The following is a 23,252-nucleotide window of genomic DNA, read 5'->3' as shown; positions in this document are numbered from 1 at the left end:
ACATAAGATCTGTTCGCGTTGCTTGCACTTTTGGCACTCGGCATCTTCGCTTTCTCTCTTTTCAAGGCCAAATATATATCTATCTCATTTTAAGTGCAAAAATATTTGGGGATTTCATGCAACGCGAACAGACCTATAGTCAGACACTGTGTTACCTAGGGTGCGTTCGAGGAGTCGCTATTAGAGCTATTCTGTCATTCTATCCTTGTTTTACGTCTAATAAACAACGAAAATAGAATGACAGAAGTAGCACTAATAGCGTCTCCCTGAACGCACCAACAGTGTCTGACTGTGGCTGCGGTCCATTTGACGCTACAAACGCTTTGAAGCTTTTGAGCGACCAATCAGAACAAAGAATTTTACAAATTGAGTAATCAAATAATGCTTCGAAGCGTTTGTAGCGTCAAATAGACCGCAACCACGTCCTTGCTGGAAAGCAAGCAAAATGGTGTACTAGTTACTATATATAGCGCATGTATGTATATACAAGAGATTGGATGCATTTGGTGCATTCAGTACTACGACTGCTCATTGAGCGCTCAGTGAGCTCTTGCATCTGATTGGCATATTCCGTTAGAACTAAAAATATAGACCAAACAGATACAAGAGCTCACTGAGCGCTTGCATCTTATTGGTATATTCCGTTAGAACTAAAATTATAGACCAAACAGATACAAGAGCTCACTGAGCGCTCAGTGAGCGATCGTGGTACTGAATGCACCCATTACTAACGCCAATTAAAAGCTGGCGAAAACACCATGGTGCAGACGAACATCTATTGCTTGTGCTTTTCATTGTGTTTCCGGCTTTACATAATATGAGTCTGAATCAGTTGGGAGTCGATTGTGTATCTCGAAATGAGGTGAAAATAACAAAAGTGAGTAAATTCACTAGAATATTCATAATTTAATTGGTCAATAACTAGTGAATTTGCTCACTTTTGGAATTTTCACCTCATTTCGAGATACACAATCGACTCCCTGAACGCGATCATTTACTACTTTACGTTTTTGTGTGTGTCAGTCTGTCAGTAGTGTCAGTGTGTGCCATGGGCAAAGAGAAATATGGAATAAATTCTTTACTGTTACAGAAAGTGTATGCAGCCTTTTAATTATCTGTTAAATATATAGAAAGTTAATTAACTAATTAACTTAATATGCATACTAAGTGCTCTGTGTAAAAGAGGTCTGTATTGACTTGTGTCATTAAATGGATGATACTCTTAAAGAACAGGCCTAATATGAGTAGTTACAGTTGAAAAAAAAATAACAGAAGGAATATATAATTCATCTTTTTTTTGCACTTTTGATATGTTGCAGGTAACTGGATAACTTTGGGCCTTACATTAAACTCTGAAGATAATATTGGCTATCAAAAATGTCAGTCATTCATAGTTCTCTAATAGAGATTTGTTTGCTAAGTCGTTAATTAATTTCATCTTCAATTATATATATTTTAAAAAACCAGTGAAAGAAACATGCATACAACACGCGCCGACACCTCCGAAAGACGATTCGAAATACAGTGCAAACTGGAGTCTGAGATTGCTGCTCTTGAAGCACTGAAGGAGGCAGAGGAACGCAGCCGACGATTGACGAGTGGAGTAGTAGGAATACTCTCTTCCTTAGAAGACCGATTAGCTACGCTCCGCCGTACAATACTTCCAGTTTACAATGAGACTGAAAATCTTCAAGCACAACAACACAGTAAGCATTTTATTATTTCTCAAATTCCGTCTTCCTTAAAAAATTTTGTAATACATTCTTTCTCGCTCTTGTATTACAGATATAGAGAAGACTTTAAGCGTACTGGATCATGCTATTGGATATTACGGTGTATGTCAAGAGGTAGAAGCTGTAGTACGTGCCGAACCAAGTGGACCCGGTGGTTTAGATGGCTTTCTCGAGGCCATGAATCGACTGTACAACGCTCAGCGGTACTTCCAGAAAAACAATCCTAGCTCCGTCGAGTTACAAAATATCACGGGTCTCTTCTCAATTGGCCTAGAGTCTCTATATGCTGAGTTCCATGATATTCTTAATCGCCAAAGTCGACCAATCCTTCCTATTGTGCTTCTGGATCTAATTGGCTCCGATGAGGACACCAATGGCGAGGATGCGCCACAGTCCTTGTGCCAATTGCCCGAGAGCGTTATGAGCGACTTGCTCAAGATCGCTGGATGGCTCGAGGAAAGGGGTCACCGTAAACATACAAAGATGTATGCTTCCGTACGTTCCGCCATCGTCTTGAGATCTCTGTTACTGCTCAAAGAACATCAGAGAAGCGCCAGTGGTGGTAGCACCCATGGTGGAAGCCCTATGCCTGTAAATAAATATATGTATATATAGGCCTTCTTTTTAGCTGAACTTTTGCACCAGTTCATTTTTCTTCCTTTTCTCTTCAAGAGGAAAGAAGAAGAAAGATGAACTGGTGCAAAAGTTCAACCAAAAAGAACAGGCCTTGTGTGTGTAAAAATATATGATGCTTTTTAGATAGTATCTATATACATATATTATCCACAGCGAGCAAAATTTGCTAATCGACACTCTCTAGATGGTCAAGAGAATGCGGGGCGTAAAGCGTCGCGGCGGCTGCAGCACGCATTGGATAAGGCCAACAGAATGCTGTTGAAAGCGTCGCAAACGACGAGACTGAATCTTGCCCTGAATTCAGTGTCTAGGAAACCGACGCAGCTTATCCCGTACTCGATGGAGGACGCGGCACCCGACGAACAAGAGATGGAGAATTATCTTCTGTTAGCGGCCGGCCTACACAAACTCATACAAGCCGAACGTGCATTAGTCGCCAAGATCCTTTCGGCTTCCTTACATTCGCAAGTGCTCGAAGCCACCGTACGCGACGCGATGGACTTGGTCGCGCATGATGGAGACAGCATAGCTACGCGCGCCAAACGTTGTATCACAAGACGTGACTTCTCCGCCGTTCTCGTGGTTTTCCCGATTTTGAAGCACCTCGGTGAACTGAAGCCCGATTTCGAGAGAACGGTCGAAGGTTGCGATTATGCCCTCCGTTCCAAGTTTGCATCTGTGCTCGATACGTTACACTCAACCGTACGTTTTCATCTTTTTCTTACGTTTAAATGACTATAATCTAAATTTTTATTTTAAATAAATTTAAAATCTTAAATATTAAATTAATATTTATAATTAAAATATTTTATAAATTAATTATTAAGATCATGAAGGGTTTCTGAAATTACGTCATTTCTCACTAATACTTAATCAGTACTCCTTGGAAATATTTGATAATGTGTCTTATCAGCAAACATGTTTTATCTGATATTTTAAAGAATAAAAATGTAAGTAACGTGATTCAGTATCATTCGCTTGATATAACTAACAGTTGCGAGAGATATGCTTATTAAATGAAACAGTATATTAAAAAAGAAGTTTCCATTTATGTTTTATACATTTCCGACATTGTTCTATGCGCGACATTTTAATATATTTTTATATCAAAAGAGATTATATTTCAATATATTAAATTATTCCATTAGAAGTTAGAATTCGAAATGGGCAAGATTTTTTGCGAATTTATTTCAGAAAAGAGATTAAATGGACAGTTCTCCGTTTAGATGTTATTTAGTACTATACTTGAAATATTCAAACTTTAATAATAATTATATTTATAATTCTATATAATTTTATATATACTATATTTAGTATGTATTATAGTACTACACGGAAAGAACGACTTTGCTGAAAGATCTCAAATATTGCTGGATACAGATCTGAAAATATTTTTATTGAAACATCAAAATGATTATGTTGGAAACTAAAAAATGATGAGCAATGCAAAAAATCTTAATATTCCAGTATAAGTTTTCAACACAATTACTTTGATGGTCCAACAAAATTATTTTCAGATTTGTATCCAGTAAAATTTTAAATCTCACCAAAATCGTTTCTTCTTGAGAGGTAGAAAATTAATTTACAATTTAAAACTTATAACATTTAAACAATGTCCATTTAATAATAATATATAATAATATTTCTTTCCTTGAAATATAAATTCCTCCTCAATTTAACTATACAAACCTCCCTACCGTTTCCTGTTAAGAAGATGTATAACCGACATAATGAAAGAAACTATTCAATTTTGTAGGGAGCTAAAGCTTTGGAAGAGTTCGCGGAAAGTGTGAGAAATGAATCTGGTGCGGGTTTGCCAAAGGATGGTACCGTGGCGGAAGGAACTAGCAATGTCTTGATTTTTCTGGAACAGCTGGCCGAATATGCGGATATGGCTGGTACTGTTCTTCAACGCAATCTTTTTACAGACCAGTCTGCGTTACACTCGAAAGAGCCAGAAAATGTACATAAAATGGTTCTCAGTGTATACATCAGTAAGTCCATATCGTTCATATCGTTTATTCTTCGTAATATAAACCAGCTGAAATGAAAATATCGTTAATTTGACGAGAATTATTTTGTCCTCTTATAGAAAAGGTTCTTGCTCAACTGAATCTGGCGCTAGTGAGTAAAAGCGATGCGTCTTATTCCGATCTCGCTTTGCGAGCTTTATTTCGGTTGAATAATCATAATTACGTAGTTAACGCTCTCCGTCGAAGTTCTCTTATGGAGCTACTCTTACTGGCCGAGCCAAGTGCGGAACAAACATATTACGATCTACTTCTTAAAGACAAAAACAATTACGTCACTACGACATTCACCAAGGCCCGATCATATCTCGCAGACGAACCAGGTTTGTATCTTAATTTCAATCAAGTTATAAACAAGATTCTCTCAAGTCACAGAAATAAATAGAAACAAACATACGTGTCTACTTTCTGAAACAATGACGAAAGTGTTCAACACTTGGTGGATCTAGACTTATTATTAATTGCATTAATTTCCGCACGCGTTTTTCCTCCGCATAGATCTCGCCGCCAAAACGTTAAAGGAGAAGTTCTTGGGTTTTGCACGAGAACTCGAGGAAGTGACCAAGTGTCAGCGTTCTTACTCGGTGCCTGACAGATGTTTGCGCGAAGAGTTAAGGAAGGAATTGCACGAGGCGATTGTACCGCTGTACACCGCGTTCTACAACAAGTATCGCGGCACGTCGTTCTCAAAAAATCCAGCGAAATACATAAAGTACACGCCCGATCAGATATCGACGCTAATCAACACGTTTTTCGACACCGCCGCATAATAACATACATGCGTATCGCATTGCAAAATGTTTGTCTCGACAAAGAATTAGCAGAGTATTTAATAAACACCCATTTAATAAAGCATATTTAGTTACAATAATTTTAGTGATTCTTTTCCGTGCGGACCGAATCTTTATTTCTTTCTCAAAACAGATTGCACAGAGATTAATATAGATCTGCGATAATTGAGAGTCTAGTTAGGTCTTGGTCCAGCTTCCCCCCTCCCCAGCGTTTTGTTTTATATATATTTATAATATATATATAAAAAACAAGTAACGATTTAGATTCGATCAGCGACTTATGTATATATATATATATTTATTTTTTTATATATATATGTATATATGTATATGGTTCATATTACCACTTACAATGTACAAAATCATACATTATACGTGATAATAAGGAAAAATACATTTGAAGTTCAGCATTTATGTACACAATTGTTATGTCATAGCAGATTTTCTCTCATTACATACTTACACACTCGTACTTCTCGTATTCGTTCTTTCTTTCATACAACAGTCTCTCTTGCTTTCTCGCATACATGAAATATTCGCGCGTCCTCTGCTTCGGTAGTCATATTCTATTCCTTTAAATGCAGGCATTACGCTCCTTTCTTTTCTTTTAATTCCGATTTGATGATCACACGGTAATTCCTGTGAGAAAGAACGTGATGAATTGTGCGCACTAATCACAGATTGTTATCATCGTGCCAGAAAATCATCACTTTCAAGTGAAACAACACGAAGCAGAGAAACCATTAAACTTGCAATTTGACATTTATACTTATATCACATACATCTAAAACTTGTACAGCTATTTTTGTTTTTCTCTTAAATTACGGTATGTAACATTTAAAGTTAACCAATTTAGTGGAAGAAGGAAGCCATATTATGCGGCCGCTGCGCTACCGATTCCACTCGGAAAATATAATTAGTTTTTTTTTTCATTTTTCGCGTATCTATCGGTTAATTATCTCGTTTCAGAATTGCGAACGCACCTTCAAAGCGAAACTATTTTTAAACTATTGCATATGTGAACAGAATTAAATATAGGACGTGCACAGTGAATATTGAATGGCATTCGATTACGCATCTAACACCTTCAATTAAATTTTTATATACAATTTCTCAAATAAACCTAAGACTTTTACGAACGTAATAGATCAGTGTTTTTCAGAGATTAATAAATTCTCTTTGTGAAAGAGAATATGACTCTGTCGAAGCTTTAAAGCTTTTGATAACATATTGTATTGAATGCTTGGAATAAAAAAAAATACTTATGGTTGCTCTAAGTACTTGGAGAAATGTATATACGCGTGGCATTACCGTTATTCACATTTATAATGAACATCTATATGAATATCTTCCAAAGAAGTTTGCCATGTATTCTACACACATATCTCTAAAAAATATTCTCTCTTCTTTCTCTCTGAATTTATATCTTGAAATATGCATATTGAAATCTTTTATAATATAAGGAAAACTATTATGTTTTTTTCTCTTTTTTTCTTCCATTTTAAATACATTAACTATACGTGTCCTATCTAAAATGTACAATAGCGAATAGCATAAAATGGTTTTCCTCTTTGATTAAACTGATCAGTATACAGTCAATGTTTGGACAATTATATAGTAATATTTGCTTTTTTTCTTTTACCCATTCATTATATAATTATTAATTAATTGTAATATTAATAACATACTTCTAGTATACTGTACAGTAGTTAGTTCAGTTATTTTGGCTTCTTTTACACTCCTTTTGCTTAGAACATCCAGTCAATTTGCATTTATAGCCCTATAATGTGATAGACTGTCTAAACTGGAAGTTTGGCTCGTATAGACAGCAGAAAACTTTAATAATTAATTTATATTTTCATTTAAAATGTGGTAGAGGCCACATAAAAATGAATTTATATCTCAAATTCGCGATTCTCCCTTGTGAACCCTCTTTTGTTTTGCTCGCTGGAAATTTATACCGAACTGACATTTGTGCGCTTATACTGGTAGATGGTTGCAGCCTCTAGCTGACGTAGGCTGGTACAACTGGGGTTCCAAATAGTCGATAATTTACCCGATTGATTCGATTAGTGCTTGGTACACTGGAGATGAGACGAGACACTTTTAGCACATTCCAGTACCAACGTGCAAAGAGGGATACATTTAATATTATAGAAGGAAACATCTGCGTTTTGGCTTCACTTGCAGAACCGGGCACAGTACAGCGCGTATCGCTTCGTCAAACACAGTCTTCAAGCCTTTCTGTGTCAAAGCGGAGCATTCCAAATATTTTACAGCACCGATCTCCTTTGCCATTGCTAAACCCTGTTATGAATGATATATTTTGAAATAATAGAGTTTTTGCAATACCGTGTTTCCAGATGCGGCAAATGCTAAAGTCACGTTATTTAGTGGAAAACCAAACTGCACAAGTGTAGTTCAACTTTTCATTAAATAACATGACTTTAGCGTTTACTAAATCTGGATACAGGTATTGCAAAAATTCCCTAATAACATTATCTAAATATTCGTAACAATTATTGGCTATATTAATTGAAACTGTTATTTGTACAATTTTTTCAATATTTGTATTAACTCACAATGTATTTATCATGCAGTCAAAATGTAACTTTTCAATTATTACTCTACTCTATAATATACACATATAATTTTAATTCAAATGTATACTTTTTGGTCACTTTATACGGTTTGTATCAATGGAAATAATGAAAACAAACCTGAGGATAAGTAATGGGAGCTAGTTTTTTGTCTTTCAAACGCTCGATGGTCTCCTTGTCTTCACGCAGATCTAGCTTAGTGCCAACTAGAATAATTGGAGTAGCAGGACAGTGATGACGTACTTCCGGATACCATTTGGCACGCACATTTTCGAAACTTGCTGGGTTCACCAACGAGAAGCAGATGAGAAAGACATCAGTTTGTGGATAAGACAACGGCCGTAGTCTGTCATAATCTTCTTGTCCCGCTGTGTCCCACAGGCCGAGATTAATCGGCTTTCCATCGACCATCACATTGGCAGAATAGTTGTCGAATACCGTTGGAATATATTCCCCAGGAAATGCATTGGTGGTGTAGCTTATCAATAAGCATGTTTTACCTACCGCACTAGAGAACAGAAATATAGCAATTAATATGCATAGTATTATCCATTGCTCTGCTGGCTGATATAAATACAAGTATAAGAATAAGTTTATTTCTCAGGAAACATCTTGTTAGACGAATCATTGTGCAGAATTTCCAATCACAACAATAGGAACAGGTCTTTTCTTCTAGACCGAGCTAACAAATTGGTCTGCCGCGTTGTCTTTCGTCATCGGTCATCAACCGTGGCACAGAGAAAAACGTCACGTCCTCGCGAACACGTCAACGTCGTATCACGAGTCCCGTGTACGGGCGTGGTAGAGCTTTGCTGGCAAGACGAGGCCATCACGCTCGCGCTCCAGGAAAACGGGAAGAAGGTCGATAGAGGAAGCGAGAGATTGGACCGCGTCCCGGGAGTAAACGTCCCCGTCGCGTCCTCGTCGCGCCCGAGCCCGGATGTGTGGCTCACTGCGTGTTACGTACCCGTCGCCGACGACCACGCACTTGATGGCTTGCATCCTGGATGTCCGATGCTGTCCGTAGTACACACGTAAATTTGCACTAAGTCGATTCTAAATGGAAGGAAGGGAGAGAGGGAGAAAGAGAAAGAAAGAGAGAGGGCGGGAGAGGAAGAGACAAGCGGCGCGGGACGTACGCGCGACAGGAAGAGGGCAGCGACGACGGAGGAGGAGGAGGAAGAGAAAGAGAGGAGTGGAGAGGAGAGCGTCGAAAGAATGGAGGGGCAGGGCGTTAAAGAGAAGAGGAAGCGTGATGAATGCAGAGATACAATTGAGGTTAGAGCGTGACGGAGATACGTGACGGAGGCGCGATTAACTCCAGCGACTGATTGGTCGGCTGGATGACTTCCTTTTGGTCGGTCCGAAGGCGCACGAGAGTTGACGAGAGCACGGTGACGATCACAGCGGGAGACCAACAACTTGGCCGCGATACACTTACGGAGTCAAGGATAAGGGATACCTCTCCTACACGATTCATACGGATACGACGAATAGTGTCGAATAGTGCGAATGAGCACCTATTTCAGATGATTAAGACGCGCCTTTGCGGGCGTCGATAGATGGCAACACAGTCACCTCATGTGTAGGGGTGTGACAGGAGTGAGGACCATAGGCCTGTTCTTTTTGGCTGAACTTTTGCACCGGTTCATCTTTCTTCCTTTTCTCTCCAGGAGGAAAGAAGAGGAAGGAAGAAATGAACTGCAAAAATTTAGCCAAAAAGAACAGGTCTAATGGCTCCTGCACCAGAGAGAAACCTGGGACTTTAATCTAAAGCAATGTCTTAAGATGCTAATACGGCTCTCTGATTGGTTCAAGCATTAGCTTAAGATCATCTCGAGTCTTGAGCAACGTCTATGGAATTCGTACTTTATCCTGGGGATGTCCTTAGGACGCTGTTCAAAGGACATATGGACATCCTCTAGACATCCTCAGGATATCCCTTGGAAATCTGTGCTGTTACGGATATAATATAATATAATAATAGAATATATAATAGAATATATTAACTTCTAATACTGTTTTTTTATTAATCATCTCCTGTGAACATTTGAATTTCGCGCGCATAAAATGGGCCCTTCGTGATTGGTTGACGAAATATGTTCCCCACCCTCTACCGCCATTATGCGCAATGACTCACTTTGTATAATTCCACCATGGATTCAACCTTACTCTTCATCTTTTTCTAGTTTTAAAGATTAGAAAAAGATAAAGAGTAAATTGAATCAAAGTTGATCTACATTGATGGAAACGGGCATTAAGAACATAGAATTAAGACGCGTTCACACCTTGACGGAAAAGTAGAAAGCGGAAAAGCAGTGGCCAATCGTAACTCGCGCTGGTAGTAACTAGTAGAAAAAGCCGAAATTGTCGACTACCAGTGCGAGTTCTGATTGGCTGCTGCTTTTCCGCTTTCTGCTTTTCCGTCAAGGTGTGAACGCGCCCTTATTGATTAGTGTGACAACTTCCGCCGCGCGGTAAGGGTGCCATTACATGAGCGCGGAAACACGGAAACGCGGAAACGCGCAACCAATCAGTAATCGGTAAAACGCGAAACCATAACAGCGGATCGCTTCTGATTGGTTACGCGTTCCGCATTTCCGCGTTTCCGTGCTCATGTAATGGCACCCTAAGCGTTGCCACGTTCTGTGTGCAGGAGCCAATAGTGTCTCTACTGTTTATCTCCCCAAAAAATCCCGGTGGAGATGAAAATCCCTCAAAAGGGGAAATTCCCCTAACTTAGTAATATTGTCTATCAGCATATTGGCAACACTGATGAGCCGGAGCTGTCAAATTGGTGTATGCATGGTTATGATTACCTCACAGCCAACGTTTTAACACGCGATTTGATCCACGCAAGTCACGAGCGAATAGTGGACCCTACGAGATGGTGTTGAACGATTGCGCGGACCCGGAGAGGGTGGGATGCGGCTTCAGCACATTCAAGGAGGTGGACGAGGTGACCGCTCTGATAGCGGAATTAAGACGACCGGATTTGTTGACGAGTCTTGTAGAGCGAAACAGGGATCGTTTCAATTTCATTCTATCTCAGTATCAGGATCAGCATCATCTTTTAGATCCGTATCTTGAGAGGATCCTAGAATCCCTGCTGTCGATTATCAAGGACGATGATTGTCCGGAAAACGTCAAGCACAATACGTTCAAGTATCTGTTTATTATCATGTCCGTGAAGACGTACAAGAGAATCGTTACTTATCTCCCGCACGAAGTAGTGGACCTCTTGCCTGTGTTAAGAATGCTCGAGAAACAAGACTCAAATGATGTGGAAACATGGGAAACAAGATATGTTCTGCTTGTCTGGTTGTCCATTATATCGAAGATACCATTTCCCCTATCTCGCCTAGAGACATCTGAGAATGTAGATCCAGAGCAAACTATTATTGTCAGGTATCATTGATGCTATTAACCAAAGGAGAATTAGAATAAATTTTCATTGAAAGATGACAAAATATATTGCTTTTACTTTTATGTAATGTATGTTCTAGAATTTTAAAGATATGCAAACTATATTGCCTGTTGAAAGATGCTTGCGCTGTGGCAGCTGTGTTTTTAATAGCAAATTTTTTAACAAGATCTGATGTTAAAAAGTTATACTTGGAAGAAATGATCATGTGGAGCTTAAAGGTAATATTTCTCTTTAAAGGAGAATATGTATACAGGGTATTTCTACAATTATATAGTGCCAAAAACTGCTACAGTAGCTTTAGCACATGAAAACAAGTCTAAATATGTTTGATTCCATATGGTTTCGGAGTTACAGAATATTAAAGTAAGAAAACTTGAATCATAGTAAATTTTGTTTAATGTTCGTTATTCTATTTAATGCTTTACAAAAGATGTTCAAAAATCTCTCAACTTTGACACACTTTCTAGCACGAATTAATAATTTTTCAGACTTGATGACAAATATTTGGAGTTTCGTGGATGATATCGGCAGCGTTAAGTATCAGTTGCCATAATGATTCTGCATTCTGAATCTCATTCTGGTAGACTAGAGCTTTCATTTGTCCCCCCAAAGAAGAAAATCCAATAGTGTAAGGTCAAAACTTTTTGCTCGCCATTTAATAAGGGCGTTCTGGCTTCTTTCAATTCAATGAGGATAATGATGATTATGGAGAAATGTTCATACAGGAAGTCTTTAATGTGTATTTGTTTACATTTTGGAAACGAATGAAAGATCTAGTCAGAATTCAGAACAATAGAATAATGAATATTAAACAACATTTACTATAATTCATATTTTCTTACTTCAATATCTCATAACTCTGAAACCATTCGGAATCAGACATATGTTTATTAAACATTTTCGACTTGTTTTCATATGCTGAAACCACTGTAGCAGTTTTGGCACTATGCAGAGACACCCTGCTATACATACAGGGTGTCCTAGTTTTACTATACCTCGGGTGACTCGGAGTAGCCGTGTTATTATTTGTTGTAGATTTTTTAAGTATTTTTTATACATTTTTTTAGTGTATAGAAGATGATTCTTTGAGACATGGACCTCTGGCTGTAATAGCCTCAATATTAAAGCATAGTGCCAGAGAAGATGTTAAACCTTACAGCCAAATGCTTCTTGATAATATGTTGAAACTTCGGCTGAATGACAATTCAGCAGATCTGATTAGAAAATTTGGAATAAAAGTTGTTCAGCGTATAGGTATTAAAAGCTCTGAGATGTGTTTGATTTCACATATCCATTTCTTGTAAATAAAAAAAGTTGTAAAATATAAAAAATATAAAATTTTTTATGTATTTGATAGGTCTGATATTGTTGAGAACGAAATTGGCATCCTGGCGCTATCAGAAGACGAGTCGACCGATAAATATCATGCCTAATATTAAAGCGAATAATATTGATAATACTGAAAATATTACTTGTGTTAAAAAAACTATTTCAAACGACAATGAAGATCAGGAGATTCCTCCAGCCATTGAAGATATAATAGAGCAACTCATACAAGGTCTTCGGGATAAAGCAATTACTATAAGGTATATAGATGCTATTACATATATTAGTTATTTATTAGAGATAACATTTAACTTCTTAAATGACTATGACATCTATAGATGTCATGAATTAAACAGGGCTCAGCGAAACCAAGCTGAAAATCGGCCGAAATATGCAACTTTCGCCGAGCCCTGGTTCTTATTGTCTATGATCTCTACAGGTATAGAATTAATCGCTATTTTTTTTTTAAATTATCAAAAATTGTTTTAAAATGTTTTTTTAGGAGTATTTAAAATCAAGGATCTTGATTTTCTAGTCAAAATTTCAAAATTTACTAATGCAAACTCAAAATAGCAATTTTAAAAGTCACAAAATTTTCAAGTATTTTATAAAACAAATAAAATTTTTTTTAATGACTATTTTATATAACTCGACTTTTACGCTGAAGTTATAACATCGATATTATGAAACTGGCCAATCATAGCTATTCTTCTGAAGAATGGAATGACTGTGATTGGAATGACATAAAGATATCCCAAATTTAAATGTCAAACTTTGGAAGCGTAAAAGATTAATAAATTAAAAGAAAACAATTTTTTTAGAGATTCGCTTTATTTTGTAAAAAATGAACAAAAAAGTTTTTGTTAAAAAATGGATTATTATACCTATTTATTTTAGTTTGTTTATATATCTGTAATCTATATATATATATATATAAACAGAGTTAGATTAATAATTAATATATAACAATTAATATATTATTGTAGTTATATTAATATAATAATTATTATATATTATCATTATTAATCTGGAGACACGATAGTGTCTCGGTTAACATTATATTATAATATATTATTATAATACAACATAGGTGGTCTGCAGCAAAAGGTATTGGCAGAATAACCGCGAGATTGCCGGTAGACTTAGCTGACGATGTTCTTGGTTTTGTATTGAATCTCTTTTCTGGACGTGAATCAGATTCAGCATGGCATGGTGGTTGTTTGGCACTCGCAGAACTTGGTATATTCCTTTTACATTTATGTATTACAATTTTTATTTCATCACTTGTATATATTTATTATGCATATTTCAGGAAGGCGTGGTCTATTATTACCTCATCGTCTAAGTGATGTTATTCCCGTGGTTCTGCAAGCCTTAGTCTTTGATGAATCTAGAGCTTACGGATCGATCGGTTATTTGATCAGAGATGCCGCTTGCTATATATGTTGGTCTTTTCCAAGAGCCTACGATCCGCATGTTTTCGAACGTTACGTCAAAGAAATTGCAGCAATGTTATTAGTTGTAACATGTTTCGATAGAGAGGTACAATTTGTGCATAAATTTATACATATAATTTCCATTTCCATTGCATTTATAATTTATGTAATATGTTGCACTGATAGATAAATTGTAGGAGAGCGGCGTCTGCCGCGTTTCAAGAAAACGTTGGCAGACAAGGCAATTTTCCACATGGTATAGATATACTGACTATCGCTGACTATTTTGAAGTTGGCGTAAGGAGTCATACATATCTCAAAATCAGGTAAAGAATTCGATAAATATTTCGACATTTCTTATTACTTGGTTGATTTTTATAATACTATCCATTAGCATACAAATCGCGCAATATGAAGAATATACAAAGCCCTTAATAGATCACTTAGTAGCAAAAAAGGTTACACATTGGGATACTGCAATCAGGGAGCTTTCAGCTAGAGTAAGTTCGAGTTCCGATAGTAATACTAATTAACTCGACGTCATTAGAGGCTGGGTCATAATGACCCGAAAAATTTTAAACATCTATTTCTTGTTCTGCACTTGTTTTATAATATATAAATAAAAGTGCTTTATAAATTCTTACTGGTTTATTTTATCAGATTATCTACATTAAAAGACTACCATTTCGTAAAAACTATTAGCTTTTTAAAATCATTCGTGTAACATTTAACATTTTAACACCTCAATGACGCTCGGTTAAACGGTTACGATGTCGAAATTTACAAATTTTCAGTTCTATCATTAGTAATTTGTTGCAGTCGCTTTTTAATCTAACAGTGACTGATGCACATTACATGATAAATACAGTGCTGCCGACTTTGTTAGATATGCTAAATTCTATCGACTTAAATGTTAGACACGGTGCAGTACTAGCCACTGCAGAAATTCTCGAAGCTTTATACAATTACTTTAATGATGAAATTGGATGTATTATTGGTAAGAATATGTAAAATCATATATACAGAGATCAGCTTTTATTTTTCTGTAAATATCTATTAAAGATTACAAGATTGACTTTTTTATTCAGAAACCACGGCAGTAGATGATATACAAGATATAGTGTGTACTATCAGAAATAGAGGACAATTCAAAGGTCTTGGGGGAGAGCTAATGAAACAAGCTTGTTCCACACTAATAAAGAAATGTTCTATTGTTCATTTTCCTGTTCATTTTACAGATATTGTAGGTACGTATTAATAATTAAAATAAGTTTTACTTCTTAGGCTTTTATTCTATTGCTTGTTTGTATGTTTATAATATCAATAACAGATGACTGGCAGAAATTATTAGAAGAATGCTTGAGCCACGAAGTGTCGATAGTTAAATTAAAAGCAGCTGAAGCACATACAAACTTTTTTCTGGAATATTATGTGAATATCGATTACGATGCTCGACGTGCTATAGTTAATCGTTATTTGAAGTCCTTACAATCGAGTAATCAGTCCATTAGAATAGGATTTGCACAAGCAATAGGTAAGTTCAAGTGCATTCTATTTATATGCGCCAAGATATTTCCATTTATTTCATTATTTTTATTTTTTATAGGACATTTCCCATTATTCGTAATTCGTGAAAGAGTGAAGGATATTATAAATTCGTTAATCACATGCACTCGTATATCTAAGAACACATTGAAATGGGCGGAAAGTAGAAAAGAAGCTTTACATTCTTTAACAATGATACTGCAAACATTAGGAATTGATGAAGCTGGTGAGTCTTTATTCAAATATCATATATTCATTAATACTTTACGATATTTATTGTAAATAAATAAATTTTTTTCAGATAAATGGCAATCGTTTGTACCAAATATATACGATTGTTATTTATTGGCTCTTAAAGAATATACCATAGATAGTCGTGGTGATATAGGCGCTTGGGTGAGAGAAGCAGCTATGGTTGGACTACACGTACGTATTCCATTGCAGAAAATTGTTTTATTATCAATAAGCATCATAGAATTGATTGTGATTAAAATTTCTACATTCAGATAATAACAAATCTAGTATCGCAAGCAAAATTATCCTCTGTATTGAATGAGGACTTAATGACTGGTATTATTGGTGGTATCGCACAACAAGCTGTCGAGAGGATAGATGGAATTCGAGCTCAGGCTGGTACTGTATTCAGTGCTCTTATACACAGGTAAAATCACGTTGATATATCTTTACTGGAATTTTCCATCAATTTTTCATTCACACACATAGAAACATAAGAAATAAAACGTGAAGAATTTTATATAATATTGGCAAGATTTTTTAATAATTATGATATTTTATTAATTGCTGCCTTTTTTTATAGTGATCCGCCACTTGCAAATATACCATATCATGACGAATTGAAAGCTATATTTCCTTATAACGAATGTAAGGAAACTATCGAATGGCGAATGGAATCTGCAACGTTCCCACGATTTATTAAGATGTTGAATTTTCCACTGTATAAAATGAACTTATTACGCGGAATTATATTTAGCGTCGGCGGCTTAAGCGAGTCATTGGTAAATTTATAGTATTTATTAAAAATATTATAGAGACCTCTCTCATCCTATATAAAATATCATTCAAGCATTTATGCGCATAAGCTAATTTACTTGATAAAGGCAAGATCGTTGATCGATTTTTTAAAATAAGATTTATAATTTTATTAATTATATAACCAATTTTCTATTTGTGACTAAATACCTCTTTCTTATTTTTTATCTCTTATCAGGTAAAATATTCGAGTGTTTCTTTATTTACTTATCTACAAGAGATCGATGAGATGGGTTTAAGGGATTTATGTGAAAAAATATTAGTCATATTCGAAGAGAGTCATAAAAATGAAAGAATGATAACATCGATGTTGGCTTTCTTGGATCGTTTGTTGAGTTCCGGTTGCATTCAATCTGTCTTAGATGATGAAAGCAATACAATTTCAGAGCGTATACTGACGCTATTAAAACAGGAAATAAAATATTCTAACAATATGAAACTACTCATTAGTAGTATAAATGTTTTCTGCGAATTACTACAGGTAAAAATTGATGAGAAAAATAACACTAGGAATTTCATTAAATATTATTAAATTTCATACTTTTAGGTACGAGGACCTGTTGCAAAGAGAGCATTTTGTCAATTAAGTATATTTTTGTGTCACAAATATACAAGCTTAAGGAAGACAACGGCTATACGTACTTATGAAACATTGACTCTTTATGGAGAGGAGATGGATATAGCAGAAGAAGATTTAGCAAATATACTCATAAAATTGAACGCGACAGATTGGGAACAATCACTCGCAGATTTACGTCCAATCAGAAATAATTTGTGTGAGCTAATGAAGGTACCTGCTCCAGTTTTGCAAATAAAATCAACGAATTGAGAAAGACTAACTTAAAATATGAAAATTGTAGCTTTTTATTGTATTTAAAATTATATTCTATTTCTCTACGCTTAAATGGCGTAAAGTGAGACAAAATTTGGTCACTACGATAAACAATTAAGGTAGAGATTACAAATCCCACGGTCAAATAAGGCTTTAATACTAAACTCTAATACTATCTATCATTAAAAATATTGTATATACAGGATGAAGTTTAATGAATGTTTCAACGTTTTACCCAGGGAATGGAAGTAACTCGTTACTTGTAACGAAATTACAAGTTACTTTTTTTTTTGGTAACTATAACTGTAACGTAGTTACATTTTTTTGGTAACGGTAACAAATTTTACAATTATTTTTATCGTTACTTTGCACACGATTGGACACGGTTCGATTGGACACAAGCCACTCATAGCGCTTGAGACTAGAAAGCCCCTAGGCACCCGTCTGCTGTGACTAGTGGTCGTCGATTTTAAAAAAGTAATGGAAAAGTAACGAAAAGTTACTTTCTCAAGTAACGATAACTGTTACTTTTAAAAATCGGTAATTAATAATGGTAACTTGTTACTTTTTCTACTCGGTAACGAGTAACTGTAACTTAACTTGTTACTTTTAAAAAGTAACTTTCCATTCCCCCCAGGGAAAACCAGTTTTACCATGGAAGATAATTCCAACTGTAACACAGTTACAGACAAAATGAAATCCACATATAAGAGAGACTGAAATATTCACCTCTTATGATAAAACGTTGAATGATTAATGACAAACGTTGAGACACTCATTAAGAGTCATCATACACGAAATGACATAAGCTGTATAACCATAACATAATAGGCTTTCCACAATAAGCCATTGCTTAAGTTTTAAATCTTAAGCCGTAAGAAATTGATCCATCATAGTCGAATGTGAGAAGAATAATCGTGAGAATAATGTGAGAAGAAATATCTATGGACGATATTCATAGTCCGTTCTTATTTCAAGACTGTCTTAAATAATGTCTTAAGATGCTAATACAGCCCTTTGGTTCGTGACTTCTCAAGACTGTACTTAAGACGGTGTCTTGAATATAAGAATCGACTATGAATACCACCCCATAAGGCCATAACTGATCAATTTCTTACGACTTAAGACTTAAAGTATAAATAATGGCTTATTGTAGAAAACCCATTAGGACCATCATAAGATTCACTATATATGTACGCATAAAAACAAGAACTTTTTCCATCATGCAGACTTATACATTTTATAAAATGCATTTAGTAATTTCTATTGCGTTATTTTATACAGAATGAACATGTAAAAATTATTTCTATGATACCAAAATAGAAATGCTTGTACATTCACTCAGATTTATAAATATTATCCTCTTCTTTGGGTGATCCGAGGCATCTATCGTGGAACAAGTCGGAATGGATGTTTTCTGGAGGAAATGGAATAATTCCAATCGGAATCCATTCTGACTTTTTCTACGATAGGTGCCTTGATCCTCACACCCGCGATATATGTGGCTAATAATATAATGCGCAGTTCAAGTTGGCCTTGTTTTTAAGCAAAACATTTTTAAATATAATGCAACATTCGGTTCGAAGTAAATCTAAATGTATTCACTCTGGCCTCTTATCTTATATTCCTGCAGTCTTTGAACTAGTGCACATGATGCAATAAGTTGAAGTGAAACAAATGTATTATTCAACTTATATTGCACCGATTCAGAAAGTGAATGAATAAAAAGGAGACCTTTTATACTATCAAAATTATTTCAAATTTTCTTTTCATATGTTTCAGCATTCATTATTGTCGTACATAGTCATTTTCTGTTCATAAAAATGTTTTATATTAATACTGATATTGTTAGTTATGTAATGGGATAACAGCTTAGCTCCACATTTCTCAATATTCCACTGCTCAGTCCACCAATTGCGCTTATTGATTTCGCCCGTTATTGGATCTCTTGGCAGAGAACAATTGTATTGTTTTTTTGTTACTATACTTTTTTCTAATTCGTAACTATTCTTTTGTATTTGTTCACAGACAAAGCATTCGAATTCCTCCATATAATTTCCAAAATCATTAGGAATTCCTATTTGTCTCCTTTCGAGCGCATGTAGCAACTTCCTATTCGTAACGCGATTTTCGCGTTTGCTTAATTTATGAGACAAGTACTCTTCATATGCAGAATCATTTTTTAAAAGATTATACAAAAAATTAGCGAGTTTTATTGGACTGGTAAAGTCTAATATTGAGATAGCAGATTTATTATTTGGTAGCCAATCCTACAAAATAAAAAATTTAGATAAAGCAGGTTTAATTCTGAGAGATTCAAGTCACAATTTTCAAAAAATACCTTAAAGGATGGTGATCCGTAATATATTGGTACAGAACCGACAATAAGCGGCCTCCATAATTTTTCTGTGATATAATCGTCACAAATTGCATTCTCAAAAGCTATAGTAAACTTGTATTTGGCCACAAAGAACAAGAATTCACTATCGCTTAAAATATTGAGATAGTTGTTCTTCAACCTGAATAGGCATATTTTATCTGCTAATAATTAATTTTGATAATCTAAAACTATTGTTTTAAGACTTTAGTGAAGTTAGCATTCCCGCCACTGAAAATTGGAATAAGATACATGCCAAAATTAAGTGCTAATTAGGTGCTAATTTAGTGCTCTATTCCTGATTTTAATGCTCAAGACATTTAGCAGAAATCCGCGTTTAAAAGTAGCAGAGCTAGATTCATGTCAAGTTAGTACCATCAATTCAATATATATACAAACAAATTTTTAAAATCAATACACAAAATTAAGTGCTTTTTAAATGCTTTTTCGGAACAATAAACAGTTTTGGATATTGATTTTTAAATATTTGTTCGTATATTGAATTAATGATGCTACCTTGGCATAAGTCTAACACCGCCACCTTTAAAAGCAGATTCCTGCTAAGTACATTAAACACTAAAAGGAATAGAGGATAAATTAGGAATAAAGCACTAAATTAACACTTAACTTTGGTATGTATCTTATTCCAATTTTTAGTGGTGAAGGTGTTAACTTCACAGAAGTTATTTTAAGTAAAAATGTACCTGTTGTCAAGCTGAGCATTATTCACACATGCGCCATAGGAATCGATCCGAATATGTTTCATTAATTCTGAGACATAACTATCCCTGTCACTAGCAGTATCACAGTCAGATTGAATGTATAATACTGGTGCTAAATTTTCTACATGCATCAATGCAGATTTCTCTTTGGTAGACATGTAATACGAATTTGCTGCAAATATTTCATTTTCATATCTTTTTATGCACACATGAGGCTTATTCGTAAAGTGGTACGTAGACAGTCAATATTATTGTTCAATTATATTTTTCAATATTATTGATGTTCTAGACAATTTAATATAATTTTCAATATAACTTTCAGTCAAATCATGCAATTTCTTTAATTTATGTTATTAATTTAACATCAGAAAAAAAAGAATTTAACATCTCACTTTGATTTTGTCTACAATGGCTGCGTTCGGAAACGAATGCAGCCAATTATTATTATCAATGACATGAATCAAATGAATTAAACAAAATATTTGTGATAAGATCTTTCGACGTCTGATCACAGAGCAGGCATAATAGGAACAATAAAAAAACAAGATTTACACTGAAGACAAACTCTGTACATTTCTAAACTGGACAGCACTTCTTTAACTGGAATGGCTATCATTCTATGTATGATCACGAGCAAATAAAAGGTGCATTATAATTAGTTTTTCGAAAAAATATTTCAATAAAAAATAATCATTTAAAAGTCATTATTCAGCGTCAATTTTGATAGCATAGTTCATTTATAACGCATTTATAACGCTAAATAAATGATCGTCATAAATTGGTATCTATTAAGCAATAGTACTCTCAGACTGATCAATATCGTACAAGTTGCACAATATATTTCAAATTTTTTATTGTGACACAATATACTGCAAAAAATTCTAATATTGCCTCTAGACAATCAATAATATTGTGCAATATATATTGTTTAATAATATTGATCTAGGAGCCACTTATAAAATGTTCGATCATATGTATCATTACTTAAACAATAGAAAATTAGAGTTGGAGAATGTAACTTTCGTTAGTTAGAGCCGGTGTCTCAAGACTTATCGTGACAACTGTTAATAACAAATTCTTGAGATCATTTATTATTTTAAGAAATTATTCAAAAATTCTAATATCAAAATGTCGAAGCTACAGTAGTTTTTAAATGAGAAGGGTTTAATATTAACCAATTGATCTATCCAAAATTCCACATTCAGGCATGACATATTACATAACAGTATAAACAGTTTTCAAGCATCAATTCTATTCTCTTTTATTCTTCTAAATATCTTCACTATTGTACAATATGTCATTACTGAATTTCGCATGAATTTCAGACAGTTCTAATTAGCTAATTTAAAAAATCCTTCTCATCTAAAAACCACTGTAGAGCCGCCTCAATATTTTGGTATTAGAATTTACAACTTTCTAAAAATGATCTCAAGAATCTGAAATTAACGAATGTTACAGTAAGTCTGGGATATATTCTGTATACTTTTGTCTATATTTACCCACTAATTCTTCTAGACCAGGTAAATCAAGAAGCGCGAGTGATACATTACTTAATCTGCTAAAGGTCGAAGAGTAATTAAAAAGATTAAGAGCTTCTTCATGAACAAGTATAGGATTATTCCTAGGAGATTCTTCATGAAGTAAGCCCCATGATATGGCACTGCTCCTCCAATTGGGCAAATCATGAATACGGAGATTACTTCCGTAAAACAGAATACTCTATAAAAGTCAGTAATATGTGTGCAAGATATAGAAATTGATTGAAAGAAGAAGTAGAAATGTAAAGGGCTCATACTTTTAAGTTCACATTATTCTCAAATGTTCTATTATGTGTAAAGTAACATCTGGCGTTCTCGCAGGTTTTTACTCGATTATTGTTACCGAATGGCGTCCACCATAGTATGACAGGTACGTCGTCATCTGGGCACAGAAAATCGAGATACGTCAATCTTTGTAGAGAAGCACTGATATGGCATATTAACAAATTACCTGAGAAAGATAATCTTTTGCGATCGCGGAGTATTAAACATAACTAAAAATTATGAAAATGAATTAGCGGAAGCATGAAAATGCGGGCGTCAGTTTGGTTGATATCAATTTTATTACATATACCTGAAATATCACGAGACATACACTCAGCGCTATCGCAATTGTAAACATGACGCGTATTTTCCGCGGCATTATTGTTTCAAACGCATATTTATAAATAATAAAAAGGAAGATATCATCTTTTTTAAAACTAATCGCTAATTGACTAACGAGACATAACCAAGAAGCAAAATGTCAAACATGTCTCTTTCTTTCACTCTCTCTCTCTCTCTCTCTGCGCATGGTAGGCATGGTTAAAGTCAATAGGCCTATCATGAACAAAGTTGGAATGGATTCCGATCGGAATTATTCAATTATTCCCTAGATTTCTATTTGGTGCAATCAGTACCACAATCGCTCAGAGCGCTCAGAGAGCTCTTGTATCTGTTTGGTCTATATTTTTAGTTCTAACGGAATATGCTAATCAGATGCAAGAACTCACTGAGCGCTCAGTGAGCGGTCGTGGTACTAAATGCACCCATTGTGTTTTCTAGGGAAAATGGAATAATTTTGGGAATCATCAGTTGCAGTATTTTTGCCCGTATTCATAGTCAGACCTTATACTTAAGGCTTCCATAAATTTATCTTTAGATGCTCAGTAGCCAATGAAATAATTCGTAGAGTATCTGAAGATAAATTTAAGGAAGTCTTATGCGGGG

General features: G+C 35.0%; 4 protein-coding genes across 8 annotated transcripts; 2 read left to right on the top strand and 2 right to left on the bottom strand.

Annotated features, from left to right (window-relative positions):
* Positions 1-943: 943 nt before the first annotated feature.
* Exo70 (exocyst complex component 7) lies at positions 944-6,644 on the top strand. Of its 4 annotated transcripts, none has more exons than XM_018459054.1 (8): positions 944-1,095; positions 1,320-1,379; positions 1,468-1,706; positions 1,786-2,324; positions 2,523-3,071; positions 4,126-4,363; positions 4,462-4,722; positions 4,898-6,644. In XM_018459054.1, the coding sequence occupies exons 3-8, from the start codon at positions 1,478-1,480 to the stop codon at positions 5,167-5,169; spliced, it is 2,088 nt and encodes a 695-aa protein (XP_018314556.1). In that variant the 5' UTR covers positions 944-1,095; positions 1,320-1,379; positions 1,468-1,477; the 3' UTR covers positions 5,170-6,644. The 4 variants fall into 4 exon arrangements, with proteins under 4 accessions (XP_018314556.1, XP_018314558.1, XP_018314557.1 ...); XM_018459055.1 differs by lacking the exon at positions 944-1,095 and adding an exon at positions 1,106-1,185; XM_018459056.1 differs by having other exon boundaries at positions 1,320-1,706.
* Positions 6,637-9,338, bottom strand: Rac1 (ras-related protein Rac1). The gene is made up of 3 exons (XM_018459057.1): positions 8,758-9,338; positions 7,911-8,298; positions 6,637-7,497 (listed from the first exon to the last, which is right to left on the bottom strand). Exons 1-3 carry the CDS (start codon positions 8,790-8,792, stop codon positions 7,342-7,344), a joined length of 579 nt encoding a protein of 192 aa, XP_018314559.1. The 5' UTR covers positions 8,793-9,338; the 3' UTR covers positions 6,637-7,341.
* A 1,237-nt stretch (positions 9,339-10,575) lies between these two features.
* Positions 10,576-17,717, top strand: TBCD (tubulin folding cofactor D). The gene is made up of 17 exons (XM_018459146.1): positions 10,576-11,198; positions 11,297-11,435; positions 12,285-12,471; positions 12,575-12,803; positions 13,634-13,782; positions 13,856-14,085; positions 14,166-14,305; positions 14,374-14,479; positions 14,799-14,976; positions 15,068-15,226; positions 15,310-15,513; positions 15,586-15,750; positions 15,826-15,950; positions 16,031-16,185; positions 16,342-16,540; positions 16,753-17,055; positions 17,122-17,717. Exons 1-17 carry the CDS (start codon positions 10,678-10,680, stop codon positions 17,401-17,403), a joined length of 3,471 nt encoding a protein of 1,156 aa, XP_018314648.1. The 5' UTR covers positions 10,576-10,677; the 3' UTR covers positions 17,404-17,717.
* A 964-nt stretch (positions 17,718-18,681) lies between these two features.
* FucTB (alpha-(1,3)-fucosyltransferase 10) lies at positions 18,682-22,793 on the bottom strand. Of its 2 annotated transcripts, none has more exons than XM_018458915.1 (7): positions 22,618-22,793; positions 22,495-22,537; positions 22,301-22,425; positions 22,005-22,224; positions 20,488-20,677; positions 19,748-19,925; positions 18,682-19,676 (listed from the first exon to the last, which is right to left on the bottom strand). In XM_018458915.1, exons 1-7 carry the CDS (start codon positions 22,684-22,686, stop codon positions 19,185-19,187), a joined length of 1,317 nt encoding a protein of 438 aa, XP_018314417.1. In that variant the 5' UTR covers positions 22,687-22,793; the 3' UTR covers positions 18,682-19,184. The 2 variants fall into 2 exon arrangements, with proteins under 2 accessions (XP_018314417.1, XP_018314418.1); XM_018458916.1 differs by having other exon boundaries at positions 19,748-19,895.
* Positions 22,794-23,252: the final 459 nt, after the last annotated feature.

Source organism: Mycetomoellerius zeteki, unplaced genomic scaffold (assembly GCF_001594055.1).
Source record: "Mycetomoellerius zeteki isolate Tzet28-1 unplaced genomic scaffold, Tzet1.0 scaffold79, whole genome shotgun sequence".
Classification (NCBI taxonomy): Eukaryota; Metazoa; Arthropoda; class Insecta; order Hymenoptera; family Formicidae; genus Mycetomoellerius; species Mycetomoellerius zeteki.
Note: the sequence above shows the minus strand (reverse complement) of the source record. Positions and strands in the feature narration are given on the sequence as shown.

What these genes read in the sequence shown, in the direction of transcription:
- Exo70 (XM_018459054.1), top strand. Translation starts at nt 1,478, where the DNA reads ATGCATACAACACGCGCCGACACCTCCGAAAGACGATTCGAAATACAG. An exon ending in TCGATACGTTACACTCAACC is followed by an intron (nt 3,072 to 4,125) that starts GTACGTTTTCAT and finishes TCAATTTTGTAG; the next exon opens with GGAGCTAAAGCTTTGGAAGA. An exon ending in ATATCTCGCAGACGAACCAG is followed by an intron (nt 4,723 to 4,897) that starts GTTTGTATCTTA and finishes TCCTCCGCATAG; the next exon opens with ATCTCGCCGCCAAAACGTTA.
- Rac1 (XM_018459057.1), bottom strand. Translation starts at nt 8,792, where the DNA reads ATGCAAGCCATCAAGTGCGTGGTCGTCGGCGACGG. An exon ending in TGCGTGGTCGTCGGCGACGG is followed by an intron (nt 8,299 to 8,757) that starts GTACGTAACACG and finishes TCTGTTCTCTAG; the next exon opens with TGCGGTAGGTAAAACATGCT. An exon ending in CTCCCATTACTTATCCTCAG is followed by an intron (nt 7,498 to 7,910) that starts GTTTGTTTTCAT and finishes CATTCATAACAG; the next exon opens with GGTTTAGCAATGGCAAAGGA.
- TBCD (XM_018459146.1), top strand. Translation starts at nt 10,678, where the DNA reads ATGGTGTTGAACGATTGCGCGGACCCGGAGAGGGTGGGATGCGGCTTC. An exon ending in GAGCAAACTATTATTGTCAG is followed by an intron (nt 11,199 to 11,296) that starts GTATCATTGATG and finishes TGTATGTTCTAG; the next exon opens with AATTTTAAAGATATGCAAAC. An exon ending in TAACATGTTTCGATAGAGAG is followed by an intron (nt 14,086 to 14,165) that starts GTACAATTTGTG and finishes TTGCACTGATAG; the next exon opens with ATAAATTGTAGGAGAGCGGC.
- FucTB (XM_018458915.1), bottom strand. Translation starts at nt 22,686, where the DNA reads ATGCCGCGGAAAATACGCGTCATGTTTACAATTGCGATAGCGCTGAGT. An exon ending in TGGTCTAGAAGAATTAGTGG is followed by an intron (nt 20,678 to 22,004) that starts GTAAATATAGAC and finishes AAATATTTGCAG; the next exon opens with CAAATTCGTATTACATGTCT. An exon ending in AATGCTCAGCTTGACAACAG is followed by an intron (nt 19,926 to 20,487) that starts GTACATTTTTAC and finishes ATGCCTATTCAG; the next exon opens with GTTGAAGAACAACTATCTCA.